This window comes from Aptenodytes patagonicus, chromosome 1 (assembly GCF_965638725.1).
Source record: "Aptenodytes patagonicus chromosome 1, bAptPat1.pri.cur, whole genome shotgun sequence".
In the NCBI taxonomy this organism is placed as follows: Eukaryota; Metazoa; Chordata; class Aves; order Sphenisciformes; family Spheniscidae; genus Aptenodytes; species Aptenodytes patagonicus.
In genome coordinates, this window is record NC_134949.1 from 55,365,296 (window position 1) to 55,385,300 (window position 20,005).

General features: G+C 46.0%; 1 protein-coding gene across 1 annotated transcript; it reads right to left on the reverse strand.

Moving 5' to 3' along the window:
• Positions 1-781: 781 nt before the first annotated feature.
• GSG1 (germ cell associated 1) lies at positions 782-13,497 on the reverse strand. The gene is made up of 6 exons (XM_076336338.1): positions 13,450-13,497; positions 7,953-8,271; positions 5,365-5,412; positions 2,431-2,583; positions 2,196-2,307; positions 782-1,097 (listed from the first exon to the last, which is right to left on the reverse strand). The coding sequence occupies exons 1-6, from the start codon at positions 13,495-13,497 to the stop codon at positions 782-784; spliced, it is 996 nt and encodes a 331-aa protein (XP_076192453.1).
• Between the last annotated feature and the right edge of the window lie 6,508 nt (positions 13,498-20,005).

A 20,005-nucleotide genomic window follows, 5' to 3' on the forward strand; every position in this document is an offset into this window, starting at 1 on the left:
TTGATTGGAGGATTGTTTGTGATATTTTTACAATGGGGAAAGGGGGACAGATGAAGAGAAACAAAGAAGCGAAAGCCCAGCCAAGGATTCTTAAAGGTTGTGGAGAAGCACAGTAGAAAGACACAAACAGGAAAGTACCTCAGAATGGGAGATTTTGGGGGAAAAAGCAAGAAGGAAGCATGTGGGAGTCATTACGGATAGGAAAGAGGAGGAGAGAGATGTCTGAAAGCAACCCCCCATTCCTATTGCAGCAGCACTTTTAGTCTGGGGGCAAGGAAAAGAGGAGTTTGGGCCTGGAAATGAGGAATAAACAGGGTGTTCGGAGAGGATTACAGCCAATCAATATGAGCACTGATGCCCTTCACCGTAGCACTGAACCAGGGGGGTTGCTGAAAGGTCAATGTGACACCACCTAAAGAGGCCCAGCACTGCAATTTGCCAGCTGGATGGTGCAGACTATCTACTCCTGGGTACAATACTGCTGGGATTAGAACATCTGCCTCAACTCTGAAAGTGGTTGGAGACAGCTGGCTCCAACAACACGTCCTTCCAGTTTCACCCTTCCCAGCTGAGGATACCCGTCAAACTGTGATCGGGGAGGACCCACCCTGCTACTGTTGGCACTGCTGTTGCCCTGGCCCAGTGCCCGCCTTCTCTTCTCACTCCCCGAATGGTAGAGGAAGGAAGAGCTCCCCAAGAACTTGCTAACAGTGGTGCTAGTGTTTGGTTCAGAGCTCTTGTGCCTCCCGAACCCCACTGCTCTGTCCCTGCACACTCATCCCTAACAGTGATCCTCCCCGATCGCCTGTCCCAAGACCTCATCCAGTTCCAGCTCTGGTTCCCGCTGTAGCACTTTCTGCTGCAGCTCAGAGTAGAAGTCAACTCCCTCAGAGACTGAATGGAAGGGCTTGTCTTGGGGCTCATAGTAGCTGCTTATTCGCTGCTGTATGAAGCACTGGTGGTGCTGAGGCTGATCCTTGAAGCTCCCATTGTAGCCCTTGATGTGGTTCCTTTTGAACTCCAGCACCGTTTTGGTGTAGGTGTTGAGAGTGGTGACAGCAGAGGCCATGCAGCAGGTGAAGGAGGCCCAGGCCATGCTAGAGGAGAGACACAAGAATAGCACATGCTGTGAGAAGCCAAGTAGGGTAAGGAATTGAACTGCATGCACCGTGATGTGCCCTGATTTGCCAGGCAGAAGCTGCTGGGCATGGACATGGACTAAAAAGACTAAGGTTCATAACTTTACAGTTCTCAGGGGTTATCCCACCACAGGATCCTTCTTAGATCGGTGGGGTAGATACTGGTCATCCTTGCCACAGGGAAGGGAGGGATACAGGGGACATAAAAAGGGCAGCAGGAAAGTCTGTAACTGGTCAGAGCAGGACAGCACAGCTTGGAAGCAAGTTCTGTATTGCAGGGCTGCTCAGTGTCTTCCTGGACATGAGGCATGTCTACTTGAGCATAACCAGATGGCCATGCTGACATTTGATGTCCACAGCAGGCACATGGCACTGGAGTGTTTAAGTCTTAAGAATCAATGTGGTCATTGTCAGTACAGCATTGCAAATTGAACCTGCACTTTCCATGGGCACTTGCAAGGCTTATCCAACTGTTTTTCAAGTAATTCATGGCGTATCAGCTGCGGCTGGCTTCTTCAGCTGTTAGAGAAAGGAACCCTGAGCCACCTGCTTTTTGCAGCTGCTCTTCCTGGCTACAGTGTCCACATCTTTAAGCATGTGTCTAGGCTTGGTGCTGCAGGAATAGGCCCTTTGGACATTGGTTAGTGAAGATGCCAAACCAGCATGCAACTTATTTAAACTGCAGAAAAACAAGGCATGTTTGAGAGCATCATCACAGGTGTGACACTGGCCTCTGCACACAGGGAAGAGCTGCAACCAAACAGGGCAAACCAGCATAGGGGCAAACCTGATTAGTCAGCAGGGTTGAAGGCACTTGTTTAGGTGTGACCCCATTGTTTTGCCAGTCCTTGGTAGCTACTCATTTAAGTAACTCAGCAACTATTTGTTAAAGCAGGGGATGAGGCAAAGACAGGAGATTATCAGTAGGAGAACCATGGTACACCTGTCTTTGGAAACACAGAAGGTCAAGAAGAGAGGAGGTGGGTTTTGGCAAGGTGTAGCATGGCTGAAACCCAAAAGGCTGGGGAGGTAAAGATGTCTTCAGAGCTCACGTACTAGAACGCCCAGCCGTAGTCCCATGAGTGCGGTCTCCAGTCCTCTGGTCCCAGATTAACCGTTGCCTGGAAGACTTGAGTGTACATCATGTGTGCCACCATCCCAAGGAGACCTGATGCAAGAAGACAAGAAAGCAAGGAATTCACAGTGGGAGCCAGAGCTGCATACTTCAGCCTTGTGTGGAAGAGGAAGCTCTCCTGCTGCTGTGATTCCAAGCCTGCAGTAACACACTTACCTGACAGCACTGACGAGACCGCAGCGAAGGCATTGAGCTTCAACCCACAGACAGGATTGCCAGTATGGAGCATTTCCACCATCAGGAGGATGAAGCTGATGAGCAACAAGCTGATGTACAGCATCTCTGATCCCAGCGACAGCCACAGGATTCCTGCCAGGAACCAGAGACTCCTCACATCAGTACAGGATGGCTTGTTCGAGGGAGAGTACTCCCTTGTCCCAACCCAATCCTGAAATGATGTTCTTTGGAAAGAAGGGAAAGAAGGAAAACAACGAGCACCCAACAGCAATCCCCCCAGCCTGTGAGCAAGGGCTCAAAGGATGCTGAAAGGGACAGAGAGTCCATCACAGAAGATGGCTTGGCTGGTCTGGCACTGCAAAAGCTGAGAGGAACTAAAACAGCTGTTTGTAAACAAGCCAGCATTAGTCATAAACAGCAAGAAAGAAGACATGGGGAAAAGGCAGGGGGAAAGCTGTTGAGCACAAGACCTACTGTTCACAGGGTGGCCATGATCACATCTGAGCTGGATGTTAGAATGGTCTTTCCCGTTAGTGTAGCGACCTTCGCAGTAGGTTTCTAATCACAACAGTGGAAGCAAACAACTTTTAACCTGGGACTCAACTGGTTAAGAAAAGAACTGTATGGTGCATTCATGGCGATGGCTAGAACCTGGCCTCTGGAATTCAGGAGGTCCCTTTTGCAGGCCTGTATTTCTCACTGAAACCTCAATTAAAATGAAACTACATTCCTTGGGGTGGATATCCAGCTAGGGCAATAGCATTCACCACTCACCTTACTGCTTGAACAGAGTACAAGTACTTTCATATGGGATTATCAATGGGACTGTGATACCACAGTCCTCAGCAGAGCTTACTGTGCAGTAGGACTTGGGGGAGAATGAGAAAAAGCACTCTGTAATGCTGGGCTGTGGAAGAGCACAGGATTCACTGAGGAAGAAATGTTTATCTGACAAATGAAGCAGCACTGTGAACACTACTGTTAGCAATTATTAATGGCCGTAGAGGAGACATTCAACTGGGGAAAAGGAGTGTGAAGAAAACCCTCATTAACGTGGCACTGACTTGACACTTCAACGTCATTAGTGCCATAGAGTCACCCAGCTCTTTAGCAGGAATTGATGAGCTGCATTCCCTGCTTAAAGGAGCTGGCTTGCTTGCTGCAGCACCATCAGGGAGACTGTTTCATTAGAGGTCAGACTGCCGAAAGTGTCCTAGAGGCTGCAGGCACCACACATGCACAGGGGTCTCTGCATCACTTTCCCTGCGAGCCCAGGCTCACCACACATGCTGTGTAATCTGGTCTTGTAATGCTGCCTATGTATTGTGGAGCTGCTCTGCATACACCCAGCTCAGCCAGCCCAGCCTGCAATCAGCAGTCCTACCACCTTCTCCAGTGCTGGCCCAACTGTATAATGGCAGCTGCACTGGAGGCCAAGGTCATCTTAAGATGTTGCTATGTGCAGGAAGGGGTGAAAGCAGGTGATAGAGCTGTTAAGACCACAGTGTGTTCCAATTAATTTGTAGGAGCTCAATGTCTTACAGAACATGGCCTTTCTATCAATGTTGGGCTGCAATTAGACGAGGAGCAGTAGGAGGAGAGTGAGGGGGACAGACAGAAAGATTTACAAAGACGTGTAATCTGGTTGTATAAACATCCTTTCTTAGGAAAACAGTCTATAAGGAAGACATTGGAAGCAACAGAGCCAGAGGCCTGGGCAGGGAATGAAGCACAAGAAGGGAGAAAGCAGAAAAATGCGTTGCTACTCCCTGTGAAGTGAGCATTTTGCGGTAAATGCAAGAGTCATTTGGTAAATGCAGCTAAGTCATTAATTTTATGACAAAGTGGAGATCTGCATGACTTCAAAATGATCTTGTAACACCAGCATTATTTGAATTGTGTGAATACTGTTCCCCAAAAGAGTAAGCAGGGGAGGTTTTTCTACCTTGCTGTTGTGTCGAGAGTGACCCAGGTTCATCTGCACAGCGATGCCACAGCATGCCACTTGCACCAGACCCCTCACCTGGGAATGCACATCGCTTTATAAAAGCAGGTCAGCAGTCTTTGCCAGTGTTTTTAAAATAGGGGAAACAAGGCAGAAGAAGAAGATGAGTTCCCCGGAAGTGCTCATCTCCATGCTGGCTGTTGCAATTCCCCAGCATTTGTTCCAGCCCTTGCTCTCACGGCTTGAACGCTGACACAGGCTCTGCACCGCAGGCCTTTCCCTTCACATATGAACATCCTCTGAAATGACTTGCCTCCAGCCTCCATCTCAGGGAATAGTTAGCAAGCCCACACCTATTGAAAAGCTTTCAGTAAGTAAAATCTCCATTGCATATGTACACATACATCCAGGTATACTGAAGTTATCCCCAGGATAATTTGAAACATGTGACAATGACAGGAGGGGTGAGCTCTCAAACCCAAATGAAATTTCGTAATTGATGAGGCAAGGACTTCACCCCAAAAGTGTAACTTTTGGGATGTCCTGATCACTTACCACAAAGTAAGAGGTGATTCAGCTTCCAGAGTCATCACATTAGACCCCAAAACTGAAGCACTGAGTCAACATGTAGCATATGTGGGAGGGACTGCCCTCAGGTGGCATCCATCCCCTTCCCGCTGACTTCAGCAAGATGACAAGCTCAGACTAGGCAACTTATTAGATGAGACAAATCCCACTTCATATGGGAGGGGGTCTGAGGTTTCCAGCACTGACCTCACAGATGGTAGCAGTTTAGGCAAACATCTGGCAGGAAATCTTTGCTCTTTTAGCAACCATGAGGTCAGGATTTCATGCCTGGCTCTTTGGGGACCTACCCTGCTGTCTTCACAGAGGCAAAATGTTGCAGGTCCCCCATCGCAAGGAGGTGCACTGGGCAGCTACAGTGAAGTACAGGGATTTGCTCTTACCTCTCTCTGCTGGTGGTGAAAGCTCAATAAAGCTACGGCATTTCTCTTCTGAAACACAAAACCACAGGTATTAGTTTGCAAAACAATGCAGGGTACATAAGGGAAAAGAAAATCTCTCCCTCTCACTCTCTCTTCACTGCATAGCTCCAGTCATCCCTGGGTCTACCCATCAGATCTTCTCACCTCTGCTCTCTTTCTGACTGTCTTTCCAGACCTTCACTGGGGCAAGGTAGGGGAAGGCAATGTCTGCCTGGAAAACTAGAGGTGGCCTTTCCAGAAAAAAACTTCAGCAATTTGTAAATCTTACGAGCCTCTGGTGAATATAAAAATCTGTTGCTAATCATTCACAACATTACTGTTGGTCAGGCCTATTAAGGGTGTAGCTTACAACAGACTGCAGACCCACCACTTCTGCTGAGGACATGAATTCCTACTCACCCCAGTCTCAGCAGAGAAGTTCTAGCATTGCTTCCCAAAGAAGAAAGCAAAAAAAAAATCTTCTCAGGTGAAATGCTGCATGACAGAGATGTGAGTCCCCCTTCTGTGGCAGAGAATCACACAGAAATATGGTCTTCTGTCCTCACATTTTAGGCATGCTATTTGGACAAATGGTGTTCATATTTGCTTTGGCTTTTTATGTTGGCCAGATGTAAACTATTGTCTCAGCTGAGGGTCCATCATTATTATCTGTAAGTCTCTCTTACTGCATACTGCATTACTGCATTTGAGGGTCCTCTCCTCTACTTGGCACAGTATTTTCTCCCAGAAGCATCAGCCTGCCGCTTTTCATGTAAGAATCTCATTTGCTTAATTTCTATCCCCAGTTCTAATCTCTCCCAATCTCCAGTATTACTTCTGTCAACCACAGCTCCCAGGATGCTACCCAGTTTAGTGCCATCTGCAGTCCTCATTAACTTGTGGTTTGCTACTTCACCTAGAACTTTAATGAGGTTATTCAGTAATGGCTCATCTAAACTGATCCTGACATTAGCCTGAATAATGAAATCCTTTCTCCAGCTCAATTCAAACTCCTTTTGCTCACAGCAGCCCCTTTTTGTTGTTGTTGTTGTCTATGCACTTGCTTCAAAGACCCACAGCAGTGGGTGGGTTGTACTCGATTTACAGGAAGCAGGGGACTGAGACTGACTACGTGCTCTACCCTGTACTCTGCTGCGATCCAGATGTAACATGCTCTCTGCGTTCCTTCAGGCATCGGGGTTATTCCAGGACTGCACAGTGGCCAGACAAGTCTTTCAGAGAAAGCTGTCAAGGGATGTAGTCCCATTCCCACAAGCACCATGGAAACACACCCCAACCCAAACCAGTCCCAAATAAACACATCTCCTTCCACAGCATGTTTGGAAATGCTCATAACAAAGCAGCCCTCTCATTAGGACATGAGAGTTTTAAGCACATTCCCTCCTGCTCCCACCCCCCTTCTGTCTGCTTTTATTCGCCAGTTCTTTATTTTCAAACTCTGACAGCAACAGATAAGAAAATGAGAAATGCTATACTAGAACGGTGGCTTAGTTAAAGAAGGTGAGATGTTTGTGTATGGGGAGAGCTGAAGGAAGGGTGGTGGGCTCAGGGGAATGGGCCTGATGAAAGCGACTTCCATCACTGTATCTTTAGATACAAATCTCCCTGTTGGCCACCTTCCAGGTCAGTTCTGCTCCTTGACATGTGTGCCAGGCCGTAAAGAGCATCTGTGCACTGCAGAGCATCCACCTGTGCTGGCGTAGCACAGGTTTCAGCAGAAGGACTTCAGCAGGGCTGGGCAGGAGCAAGTCAAGGGTGAAGGGAGGCACCAAAGGGGTCTAGCGCAGGTTGCATGACCAGCCCTTGGCACTCCAGGGTTTACAGTGCCAGTCCCACATGGTCAAAAATCACAAATGAAACCTGTCACAAACAGGTTACAAAAACAACTAAAAAAATTACAATATTCCAGCTCTAATCCTCAGGTCAATTTGTCTCCTAGCTTTAGTTCCTCTGGGTTCAGATCCTCCAGGTTTTCTCTGTATCTGTAACATAGTACTTCTCTTTCTCTATTTTGTTTTAAAGAAAAGCCCAGTCCCTGTTCAATTCACAAAACCTCTGAGTTTGGTGATTTAAGGAGAACACCAACTATTGCAGTCCTCACAGTGATAACTATAAATTGCCAACACTGTATAAAATCACCCCACTTAGATTTCTGAGGGGTCATGCACAAATGTGCCCTGGAGAGCATGAAGTAAGCTGAGTGTAGGAATGGAGATATGGGGAAAGGGAAAGGAGGCTCACTCCAGTTCACGTCAGGACGAACGATGCCATCACAAAGTCGCTGCCACCACCATCACCTCTTGCACTTCACAGCCCCTATTCCAGACTGAAGGGCACACCAGAGACAACCATTCTCCCTTACTCCCCTCTGTAAACATCTCAATGAAGGGTAGAAATATAATGACCACAGCAGTGCACAGGGCCGATGCCATCTAGGAAAATGAAGAAGGCTTTTCTCCCAAGTGTTGTCAGCCTCCCACCTTTCACTTCCAAACTCCTGTGGAGTAAATACAAAGGAAGAAGTTGTGACTGCCTGGGCAAGACGCTACCTGGCCCTTCCATGCTCTCTTCACAGGAAAGCCACATCCCCGTGTGGAAGTATCTGAAGGCAAAGCGGTCATCCCCAGTCTCCCAGCTGTAGTGCACCACATCCTGGGATGAAACATTGCTAGCACCTGCGTCAGGTGGCATGGGGACACCGATGCACTTGGTGGCTTTGCTCTTCCCACACAGAGGCTTGGGCACTTTCTGGGTTCCGGTGCACCAGTAGCTGCCCAGCAAGGCAGTGGTGGAGAGGCTGAGAGCCAGCAGGTTCAGGATGACAGCCAGGAAAGCACGGCGCCATGGCAATCCCTTCAGCAGCTCCATCTACAACACACAAATGGGAGGGACTGTCACACCAGCCACGTGTCCCACCTAGCCTTATGAATCCCAGCTCTTCCCAGCGCTCGCTTGTGGGGAGGGGATATGAGCACTCTGCCCTCCTCACAACATCCCAACAGCTCACCCAGCATGGAAGAACCATTTCCTGAAAGCCAGGGCAGTGGAGCAATAGGTCAGCTTCAACCATTTCAAAGTACACTGAATATCTGTACTGGGAAAGAGAGGGTGACCCGGTAGACATAGCAGGGCTGAGTGCGTCGAGGTGTGTGAGCACGTGAGCAAAGTGAGAGGGACATCATATTCACTACATCTCAGAGATGGTAGGGAAGAACTGTTAACCAACTTCCCCAAATACCATGAGTTGCCTTTAGATGGGCCATGATGAATGCTCTGTCCAACTAAATGAGAATTCTTGCTGCCAAGTGTCCCAAAACACTTTTTCAAGCAGTTCATTTCTGTACCTAGGCAGGTAAGGAGTGTATTGATTTCACAGTGCGGAAAGGCAGGAAAATGTTCCCGGATCACTGAAGGTCACACATTAAAGCAGCGACCTGCTCAGGAGGGACACCCAGCTATCCAGACCTGGCAGCCCCAGAGCAGCACCCCCTACCTGAGCAAGCACTGCTCTGCACATCAGAAATTTGGTAGGGTGGTGGGATGACAGTGTCTCTGCTCTCACACAAAGTGCCAAAGGGTTTCTTTTTAAGAGTGAACATTGCCACAAACACTCTTTTGGGTTTTATCTCATCAGAAAAAGTAATTCTGAAAGCAGTTTGTGTACCAGGGTACTGTGGTCTTTCTCACTTAGAGGGAAGCTTAGGATTTTACGGTTCCTGCAAAACCCTGCACTGACTTCTGAGAACCCCAAATTATCACTCCATGGATTGATTAGATGTCATCTACCCACACATCAACTTTCATGTAATCAACGCATGCCTCTTCCCACATGGCACTCCCTATGTTTGGCACAACTTAGTCCAGATACTCCCACCCTTTCCTATTTATGACTCTCAAAATCTATTTGCCCATGAATAGATTCAGTTTGTACAGACATTGCCTGCTGTCGGTCCTCTTCACGTAACTTCGGTTGACTCACCCAACGTTGAACGTGTGAGAAAGGCCCAGCATACTGTGGACACTACTATAAATAAATGATACGAGACTGAGCTTTGCATTGTTTGTGACTGCACCACAACTAAAAGTGGTGCAGTTAGAAGCATTTGTTCTGCTAACCAGCAAGCTTGGAAATGTGGTCAATAAAGATGGTGCTGAAGCTCCTCTTGGAAAGCAGGACTTCATTAGCATCTCATCACACTGAGAAAAAAGTACCTGACCCAGAACATCCTCATCGAAGGCAAGAAAATACCCAGCTTCTGAAAAATACCTGTATTGTTTTATGCTCTGGCTTCTTTTGTCTCTTCACCAGAGCATTTCTTCCTTTCAGCAATGGAGATGCTGCACCCTGGAGATGGTAAGATCTTAGTGATGCCATAACTAATGATTTCCATGATCTGAAGGCATGTTGGATATCACCATTTTCACAGAGCAGATACCTACGAGGAACAGTTAATTATGTGAAAGTTTCTGGCTAAGGTTGGTGGCAAATTCCTCACTGAAAGTTTTTTCAGTGGAAAATTTGGCTTCTGACCGAAAAGGAAATTATAGATAAAATTACTCTCCTCAAAAACATGATTTTTCATCTGAAAATAGAAACTTTCAGCACACAAAGTTTTTCAGTTTTTCATGAATCCTTGATTATAAGATTTTCTGTCACCAGGTTTTGGTTTGCTCATGCTTTTATTTAAAAAAAAAAAAAAAATTCCACTCATAATATTGACAAAAATCATTTTTCTAATTTAAATCTTCAACAGTGGGAAAAATATTCTCTCCAGTTGATTTGTGATAGTAGTTGAAAGACCATATAATTTCAGAACAAGTGATAAGGAAAACGGCAAAAAAAAATAAGAAACAAATGAGTCAGAAGAAGGAACTGGATCAAGGATGCAGAGGACATAGGGAATGAGAAGCCTATCTGAACTACTCCTTCATGAGAACATTGTCAGAAAAGTTTTCCTCCATAGAAGCCAAGCACTTACTGACAATAACTGACCAAGGTATCTAGACAGCCCCAAAAGGAAAGAGAGTTGAATTTACCTTGGCAGCAAGTCCTCGAAGTCCTGTTAATTTGGAGGAGCAATACAGAAATGGGACTCAGGCTTTGCTGTTTTGCTCATCTCTAGATCCTCCAAGAAACCCAATTGCTTGAAAATCCCTTTCTCTTTTGTCTCCTCCCCTCCTCCCTCGCCCCCCCAGTGATTATTAAATGCTATCCCTCCAGCCAGCAGCTGTTTTGTGGAAAATGGTCATTTTGTAATCCACAATGCAATCACAGCACAGCTGTTCTGGGAGATTATACGGGAAGCAATTAGTGCTGCGGGCTGGGATTAAGTGCAGAAGGGTGACCTGTATTGACTGAGTAGAAAGTTTCCATAAAACACAGAAAGATCCCAGCCATCTCCATGCGATGGCTGTTTGGGAGCTTATATGGAGCGAGCTGGCGGCTCTCTGGCCAATGCTTCACGGGACGAGTGACCTTAGCTACCTGTGCACTGTCTCAGCAGAGTGGCAAAGGCCACAAGCCTCCCAGCCCTGGGGTATCTTCCTGGCCAGACCTGCCAGTCGCAGAAAGGGGAGAAGAAAAAAATGGGGAGAGGAAAGTTTATGCAACTGCATCTGCTCTGAGGACTGAGGATTTCAGACCCTGAAGAGATGCCAATCCAGCTCTCCCCATGGGCACTGGAGATTTTAATGATGAAAGGAGCCCCTTAGCAGAAGCGCTGGTGAGTGGCAGACTGGCACCAGGGTATCACCACCGTGACAGAGGTATGTGAAACAGTGACAAGTCAAAGAAGTCCAGTACTCAAAGGATGGGAGCATGGGGAAGACTGTCAGTGTCCCTTGTAGTGGCAGCTTTTACCAAGGCGCGAGGAATCCCAGCCCCCACCAGCTTTACATTGGATGAATTTGGGAAGCTAGTAAGGAGAGACAGAAAGATTCACACTCATCCAAAGACCCCTCTGAGCTCTTGTCCTGAAAGTTTAAAGGCTCCCACAATACCTGAGGGTGTTGATACACCTCATTTGGTATCAGAACAGTGAAAGTAAGAATGGTATCACCTCTTGTGAGAACGAACTGTCACTAGAGGGCATGGAGCAGCGCTGCATTGAATCAAACTGCAAGGGAGAGGAGCATCCCAAAGGTACACACCCCGTCTTCCCCACAAAGGCTTTGCCCAGTGCCAAGCGGGTGAGGCTCCCACCACCACTGGGAGGGAGCAAGGCAGATTCCCTGCATGCCTGCCCTGCTGCTCTGCTGGGACAGAGGAAACCAGTGGTCCGTCTGCTCTCATCCCCCGCTTCCAACACCAGAGCCCAGAGGCTGGGAGGCAGGTGTATGAACAGCTCTGGGTGACAGCACAGGCTGTGACAGCTCCTGCACACCACAGGCAGCAGATGGAGCTGACAGGTTCATGGTCCCGTGCGTGGGCTGTGCAGTCATGGGCTCCTGACCCTTCCTGCCCTGAGCAGAACGGTCGGTAGCCCTGCAGCTATTTTAATCCTAGTCACTGCATAAGCTCCTCTAATATAGATAATCATTTCTAAGACGGGCTAACTGAAAGCAATGCTAAACGTTTCTGTGCTCCACGGACTGTCTGCAGGTTTTCTGATCAATAAAAAGGTTCTGTTTGACACAGTTGTACTTAATTTACTGAAATAGGTAGAATAACAGCTGATGCTGTTTAAAAGGAGAGTGGTAATTTTTTTTTTTTTTTCATTGTTCAGTCTATCTGCATCTGGACACCTTAGGTTTGGCTTCTAAATGCTCAGTAAAAAAAGCCTGGTTTTCAGCTCAAGAATAGATAAAGTCCATCTCTCTACTGATAATCCTTAATGTTAACATGTTGCTAATTTTAAGCTTGATGAGAGTCTCACTAAAATCCAGGATGATATGTCAGTTTCTAAAGCTGGGATCATGGCATATATATTGATGAAATGAGACTGAATTAGATTTATATGGATAAGAATTCAGATTTAAAAATAAATTTATCAGAAATATGCTATGGTTTCAAAAATATACGTGTATCAGATTTAGTATTCTGAATAATGGCAGATATTTATCCTTCCAGAAGATGGCAATCTTTCTCTAGTCTTCTTTTTGGGAGTCTGCTGCTCACGTGTGTGCTGGGAGGAAGCAACGCCCAAGTTTAGACTTCTGTTCCTTCCCTTTATGTTTTTTCCCCCTCTATCTTCCTCTTTTTTCTATTTCTATGAACACAACCTCTTTACCTCACCTGGGGATATTGGGGGTTTGAGTTATCTTTGAGTTATCTGAGCCTGGGGAGACTTCTGAAATCATTGAGGAAAGAAAAAAAGAGGAATGAATGGAGGAGCTTAGCAGGGCATTTGCTCCACCTTCTGCCCTGCACGGAACTATTCTTTCTAATACGTTTCCCAGTATTTTGTCAAGCACCATATTAACTTTCTCAACATGTTTCCATCCCCAGATTATTGCACACAGCTCGTAGAACATAAACACCAGAGCACGTTTCCTGACGTTCAACAAAATTCCCTTAGCGAAATTTTATGGTGTGTTGGTTTGGTTTTTTTTTAAAATCTCCATTCCAGCCTCGCCTTAATCTGACCAATTATGGACAGGAAAACCAAGTTGTATGTGTCTTTCACCCTAGTGTGCCTTCCAGTTTTCTCCTCTTTGTATCTGATATTTCCCACCATAACTTGGCTTGGCTAGAGATTTTGGATGTCTCTTTCTCTTTGAACTCAGCAGCAGCCAGTCCCTGGTGACTCGTTTAAAGTTCACCCATTGAAGTGAATGCCCATAGCAGTTGATTTCCTGCGCAATCAGCCAGGCGCTTGGCTTATAGAAACAAAACAAGGAAACGGAATGCAAAACACAATCCTAGCACAACACCTCTACGGAGATTGCCAACTCTACAAAAGCTCGGGCGTTTACAAGGGATGCATTTTTATCCCGGCTGTATCACATACATACTCAGGGTGTATCCTGCCCCAAAGTGACACCCTCAACTCCCAAGGATGTTGGTGGAAAAGAAGGGTGAGAAGCCCTTACCAGATAGGGCCCTACGGTTGCAATACTTAACTGGCAGGTCTCAAGAGGCACACGGCTCTTCATAGCCCTCCATGCAGCCGTCCTCCCCAGGGGTATCAGGGATCATATGCTGTCCTGACATTGGCTCTTCAGCTGTCCTGAAGAGAAAAAGAGAGGAGGAAGGGCGGCTATTTACACCCATAATGTCGCTCTGTGAAACCTGGACAAAGACGGGCTCATACTCACCCCTCATTCCACACATTCCTTGCACATGACACTTCCCACCGCTCCTGTTTTTGCTGTTTTTACAGGAAGACTGTCCAGCGCTGCAGTCCCCTCCCTTACTGCACACAGAAAGCAGGATGTCTCCGGGTGGCAGTGACACTGAGAGCGCCAGACTTCTCAAACCCAGTGACAGACTGCAAATGCCAGATTTCTCCCTGAGCTCTGAATAATTCCACTCAGATTGTAACCTTTATTTAGTTGTTTGCATGATGCATTAACTCTTGCTCTGCAAATGACCTCACCAGGCATATTTTTTCTAGTCTAAGCACATTTAAAGGTGAATTCTGTTTTTAAACATGAACAGCTTACATTGCTAGACATCAAGCCTGTGGCAGAACAGAAATAAAGATTGAACTGGAATAACTGAATGCATCTTAAAGATGAACAAACAAGCTTGCCATCAGTTTGGACCTAACTACTTTCCCCCCCCCCTACTTTTTTTTTTTCCCCCCATCTTTTTTTTTCTCAAAACAAGTCTTACTTGGCTGGATTTTTTTCTAATCTTCATAGTTATGAAACATTCAAAAAACACACAGAAAGTAGACATGAAAAGAAAAAAAATCAAACACAGCAACACAGACTTTGAGGACTCACTAGAGATTCTAGATGCCTCAATTTCTAGATAGGCCACATAAGACTATTTAAAGGGGATTGCTTTTCACAGAGTACTTAAACTTTGGCAACTCTAGGATATGTTCACCTGAGCACACAGAAAAAAAATGTTATTTATGAAATTTAGCCAACCATAAACTGTAAGCAGACAAGAAAAAGAAAACTTTTTATATAGATCTATAAGGATATTAAAGAGGCGTCAGTCCAGGAAAGGGTCCATACAAACCCCCAAGTAGATAAAGGCTTACCTTATCCATTGCTCACTATCCCCATCTGCTCTTCTGAGGCATCCAGTGAAATACTACAAGGTCATCATGGACTCTCCCCACTATTTCTTTCTCTCTGACTGAACATGTAGCAGCCAAGAAATTCCATGAGATCTGACCAGATGCTTTGAAATGTACCAAGTCTGTCATTTTACTGATGGGTTAATTCTTTCTGAGCTCGCTAATTCATCACGGTACATTATATCAGCCGCAGGATTGGCAGGGCTTCCACTTCTGCAGAATGCGTCTTTGTAATTTGGTAGTCCCCTTTATGAAAATTGTTGCCAGTTTTAAATCTACCACTTATGGGATCTCAGTCTGTTACTCCACAGAATCACAAGCACCCAGACTCAATGGCTGTCAAAGGCTCATGGGTTTTTTTTATTGTCAAGAGGGCCCGTTACAACAACATAGTCTCATCTCCAGTGTACCAGAACCCAAAGAACTTCAGACATCATTTCTAGCAATACACAGAGCTCCTGCTGGAGCTATAGCACATATTTTATACAACTAACTAGTATCAACTGCGCAACAGGATATGATGGAAAACCCATCACATCCTTAGAAAAGTTATTCCAATGGTTAATTAACCTCATTCTTAAAATTTTGCTCTTGATTTGTAAGCACAGCGTCTGCTTTAGTTTTCCAACCTCATCAGGCTGCTCCAACACACAAATAAATAGCCAGTGAAATGATTTCCTAAAAATGTTATTGTAAGAGTCACAAATCAATGCATTTCATTAGAGGCACACAGTGTGATCTAACAAGCTGGCTGACGGCCCAAATTCCTGGTTCTGTACTTGGCTCTGACACGTAATTTTCCCCTCCCATTGGCCAAGTCATTAGTGGTACGTTTACACTGCAGTCAAAGCAGTGGCAGTGATGGGGAGTAAATATTCAGTGCTTGTTTTTAATTGCTAGCAATTTCACTCCAGCAATATGGAGCACAATGCAGGGTACAAACCTCAGTCCAGAAATGGAGTAGAGTTGGCTGTGCTGAACTCCATATTGCCATGGCTGGACTGATAGTTCAAAAATAGCACTTGTTTCCCTGCACTATAAAGTTGGGTCTTCATAGTCGTTCCCACAGACGCAAATCTACAGCACAGCTGATCCTTGTTGATGTTGGAATCAGCACAAAGCCGGTGCGAAACAGACACAGTTTTGATAATGACAAAACTCGAGGATCTAAAATTAATCTGTGCAAAGACTACATCACATATGCAGGTGATGTTGTAGTCAAAGAAATGTTTAATATCGCTTTTAAAGCAAAAAAGAATTGAAACAGTACAGTTGAACCACACTGCACTTCGGTTTCATGTATGGAAATTAATAAGTCAAAGCAATTGTTCTTTGCTTTTATTATCTTCTCCTCCATTTCACTATGGTGAATCAGAATAAGCAGAGCTAGAGGAAGCCTCCAAAGAGTAACTAGTCAATCCACCTGCATCAATACAACTGAGGTACCCTGAAGACCTTCAAGCCTACTGTTAAAATTTTCTGCAAGGCAGATACTACTCCATCCTGGATTGAAATCAGTATATTCCCTTATAATATCTTGATTCCAACCAAATCACAACATCCAACACAAAATTTTTCCATTTCTGCTAAATGCCATGGTCTCCATCCCACATCTGAATTATTTACTCACGTGGATTGTCCCCCTGAGGCCATTGGAACTACACGGTTTACTAAAGTTATACTCATGCACTAGTATTTGAGGAACCAGCGCTTCAAAGAAAGACTCTAAGCTAGCAGGAAGGGTTTGGAAATCAAAAAGAGTGAGTAAGACAGAGAGCTGGCTTTTTTGAGGTGAGGCGTGGGAGGCGTTTTCGTTCTTTAGCTATTAAAAACTCCTTGCTTTGGCAAGACAAAAAAAGGGGGAGAGAAAACTGGGAGGGGAAGGATTCATGAATAAAGAGGCAGCATGGCAAGAGGTACAGCAACCAGGGTGGCCAGAAGACACAAGGGAGTTTCTCAGGCTGGCTTCCCTGACGGAGCAGAGACAGTAGCGAGCACAGGTCAGAGGAGCCAAGGTCTAATATGCTGGTCTAAAGAGAATAACAAAACCAGCTTTCTTTACAGCGCTGAGCAGAGGGGTTATGTTACAGTGGGTGCTTTGAAAACAACGCTGCTAGATGTTATAATTGCACCTTTTATCTTTCTGGATGTCCTGGTAATTATCCAGGATTGAGGGCATCTCCTTTTTTCCCAAATTTAATGACGATTTCGGATCTCCTTCCATTCCTTCATGGCTGTGGCTTCACGGACGGTCCTGCTGGCGAGTGCCATCCCCAGTGCCCATGCCTCCCATGCCCTTGCATGCTGTGGCGGGCAGCACAGTGGGGCTGCCTGTGCACCGGGGAGGGGACAGGTCAGGACAGGGCAATGGCGACACAAGTTTGGGCCCCTGGCCCCGTGCCTTGGAAGCCTGGAGGGAGCAGGCGGTGCCGGGAGCAGGCGGTGTCACCGCCGCGACCGCAGGGCGGATGCGGCACGTGTGTGCCATGGCTGGGGAGCTGCAGGGCGCCCAGGCTTCCCTATAGGTCCTGGGGGAAGGGAGGGCCCCAGTCGGTGGAAACGGAAACGAAAAATATTTTGGAGACTGCCGGCAGAGAACTTGGGCGTCTCCCTCTTTTCTGCTGGTTTTTTTGTTGTGGTTTTTTGTTGGTTTTTTTTTTCTTTTCTCTCTCCTCCTCCTCTCTGTACCTCCCTGTTTCCTCGCAGCCAGGTTTCCGCTTGCCTGGGCAACCCCGGTCCCATGTGTGGAGTGGGGACATCGCTTCCTCAGGGTGGCCCCGGCTGCAGGCAGGAGGGGTCCAGGAGTGGTGACACCATCCTGGGCCAGGGGAGGCCAGAGTGAGGTGACCCTGCAGCCACAGCCAGGGCCCTTTGTGCAAGTGCATTGTAACCTGGGCCTTAAATCATGTGCTAGTATTTCCATCAGGCCCACAGTTAAAAAAAAAAAATAATAAACAACTGTCCTTCCTGGCTGCCTTTTTTTTTTTTTTTTTTTAACAGGCTCAAGCTGCAATTACTCAAAGGGTCATTATTTAGCCAAATTCAGGGGGGGATTTTGTCATAGATGGCAAAAGGCATGTTCCTGACAGAAAAATTGTGATTTATTTTAAAGCAAGACACTGCTCAGAGGGTGGGTTTTTTAAAAGAAAAAGTCATCAAGATTTTTTTTTTAAATGTGGATAAAACAGAATATTCCCCTGCCAGCCTTGTTCTCAGAAACAGCTAAGTGGTTTTGACTGAAATTAAAAACAAAACCAAAAAGAACCCAATAAAACAGCTGAAGCAGACGTGAGCTAGAAGATGTTGGCTCCAAGTTTGGCGAAGGCAAAAGCAACCAAAGCCAAACCTTGTGATGAGATGTGTCAAGCGACTATTATAATAAAGAGGCAACGCTACTAGCAATGTCTTCTATGATCTGAGCACCCATTAAAATGTTAATCTCAGCATTAGTCTTTCCCAGGTAGCCAAGGATGATAATTGCTGAGCTTTACAACTATTAAGCGTCATGGCTAAACAGCTTGACTGAACAAGACTTATTTGCCATTACCTGAATAGGGTAAGCATGAAGGAGGGAAAACATTTGCCTAGTGTGTTACCACGGGCAGACCTTAGAGAAATTAGGTCAGGCAGAACAGAAAGAAAACTTCAGAAACCTCTTCCAAACAGTGAAAAGTAGTCGTCTGTGGAACAGTCTCTCATGGGAAGTAAAGGATGCCCATTGCTTAAATCATACACAATGAGACTGGATAATGCACTGGAAAATGTACTGTAGGCAAGAATCTTGCATGAACTGGGTTGGGATAGAATGTGAGAAGATGGGCTGGATGAGCTAGCAAGATTTTCCCATCTCTAATTTCTATGATTTTTTTTTTTTTTAAATTGGCTGTAGTTTGCATTGCTTAAAATTCCTTCATACGAGTTACAGAATCTCTGCGTGAAGCAGAAGATGGGGCTGGAGAAAGAGAGGTGGGTGTGTTTCCTGGATGACACAAAAAAAAAGCAGCCTGCAGCCTCACCGAGGCTGTGAAACTAGAAAGACTGGCTGGAGAGAACAGGAGGGAACACAGCTTGGAGGGGCTGCTCCCACTGGGCTAATGAATGTGCAGGTGAGCTACGCTGAGGACACCATGGGTGAGGATTAGGGGTTAGGTCAATGGTATTGAGAGGGCCGTGACGCTACTTAAGCATGCTGCGGTCACTTGTGATCAGTCTTCAGCACTGGGCAAGAAGTGGGGAGGCTCAGCTCTAGCTCTCTGCATGACTCTCCCCTGCTACTTTTCATCAAAGGATTTTTGAGATAGCAGAACATTTGATTAGGGGCTTCTCTCCCACCCTCCTTCCTTTTAAAGCAAGAGTTTCCTGTTTTGCTTTGGTTTGAAATCAGCTTTCAGAGGGTTGGATTAAAACAGAGATTGCAGAGCTGGTCTTTCACCCCTTCATTAATACAGTGCTGGACACAACAAACATCCTTAATTACTCCCATCAGTCCTGAAGCCTCACACGCAGCTTTACCAATGCACCATAATCCTGACTTACAAAATCCCTAGCATTTCAGTTCATGACTGGATGCAGTCACAGGTCAGCTGCTCCCCTTTCATGAGACTCAAAGCAGGTCACGGGCCTGTGCTACAGCCCTTTACCACTCCTGGTAAGTCTGTCTGTGTTGCAACCCTCAGGATGTCCCAGGGCTCTGCTAATGGGTACCTGAAGTCCAACTTGTGTTGGGCAATCCTCAATCAGCCCTAGGAAAGTCCATCCGTCCCACATGTTTTACTATTCCAGCCTTGGAACACCTCCTGGTTTGGGCTAACACAGCGGTCCAGGATAACACCTCCTTCTGCTCCCGGTTTGGGCCGATAGTGATGTTTGAACTGCAATATTGCTAAGATTCTCAACAAAACCATTCTGGAATTTACTGGTGTTTCTTTCCACCCACAGTCTGTTACAGACCTTAAATGTGTGCTTCACAGCTTTGCTGGAGCAGATCTGCTGTTACCCTCTTCAGAGATTAAAATGCATTTAATAATTATGAAATGAAAATTAAACTCTGGAGTGATTGAACTCCACAATCCTTCATAGCCACTTTTACAGCTGGCTTCACTTCTGCACTGAAGATCTGGAAACTGTTCTTTTAAAAGCTCAAATGGGGTCCTCAAGAGGCTTTGAGATCCTCTAGGACAGAAAAGCTACTGAAGTCTTTTTGTTGTTGCTAAAGAAAAAAACTGTGGATCGCAGATCAAATCCGGTAAGGCACAAGGTGTCCCAGACAGCACCAATTGCTGTTTTGGGGATGTATCCTGGCAAGCAGAGGCAGGGATGTCAGAGGAGCCATACCTCCAATCTGGCCTTCTTTACTGTATTTCCTAATGGGAAGATTCCTGTACTATTCCTTCTCCACCTCCTCATTT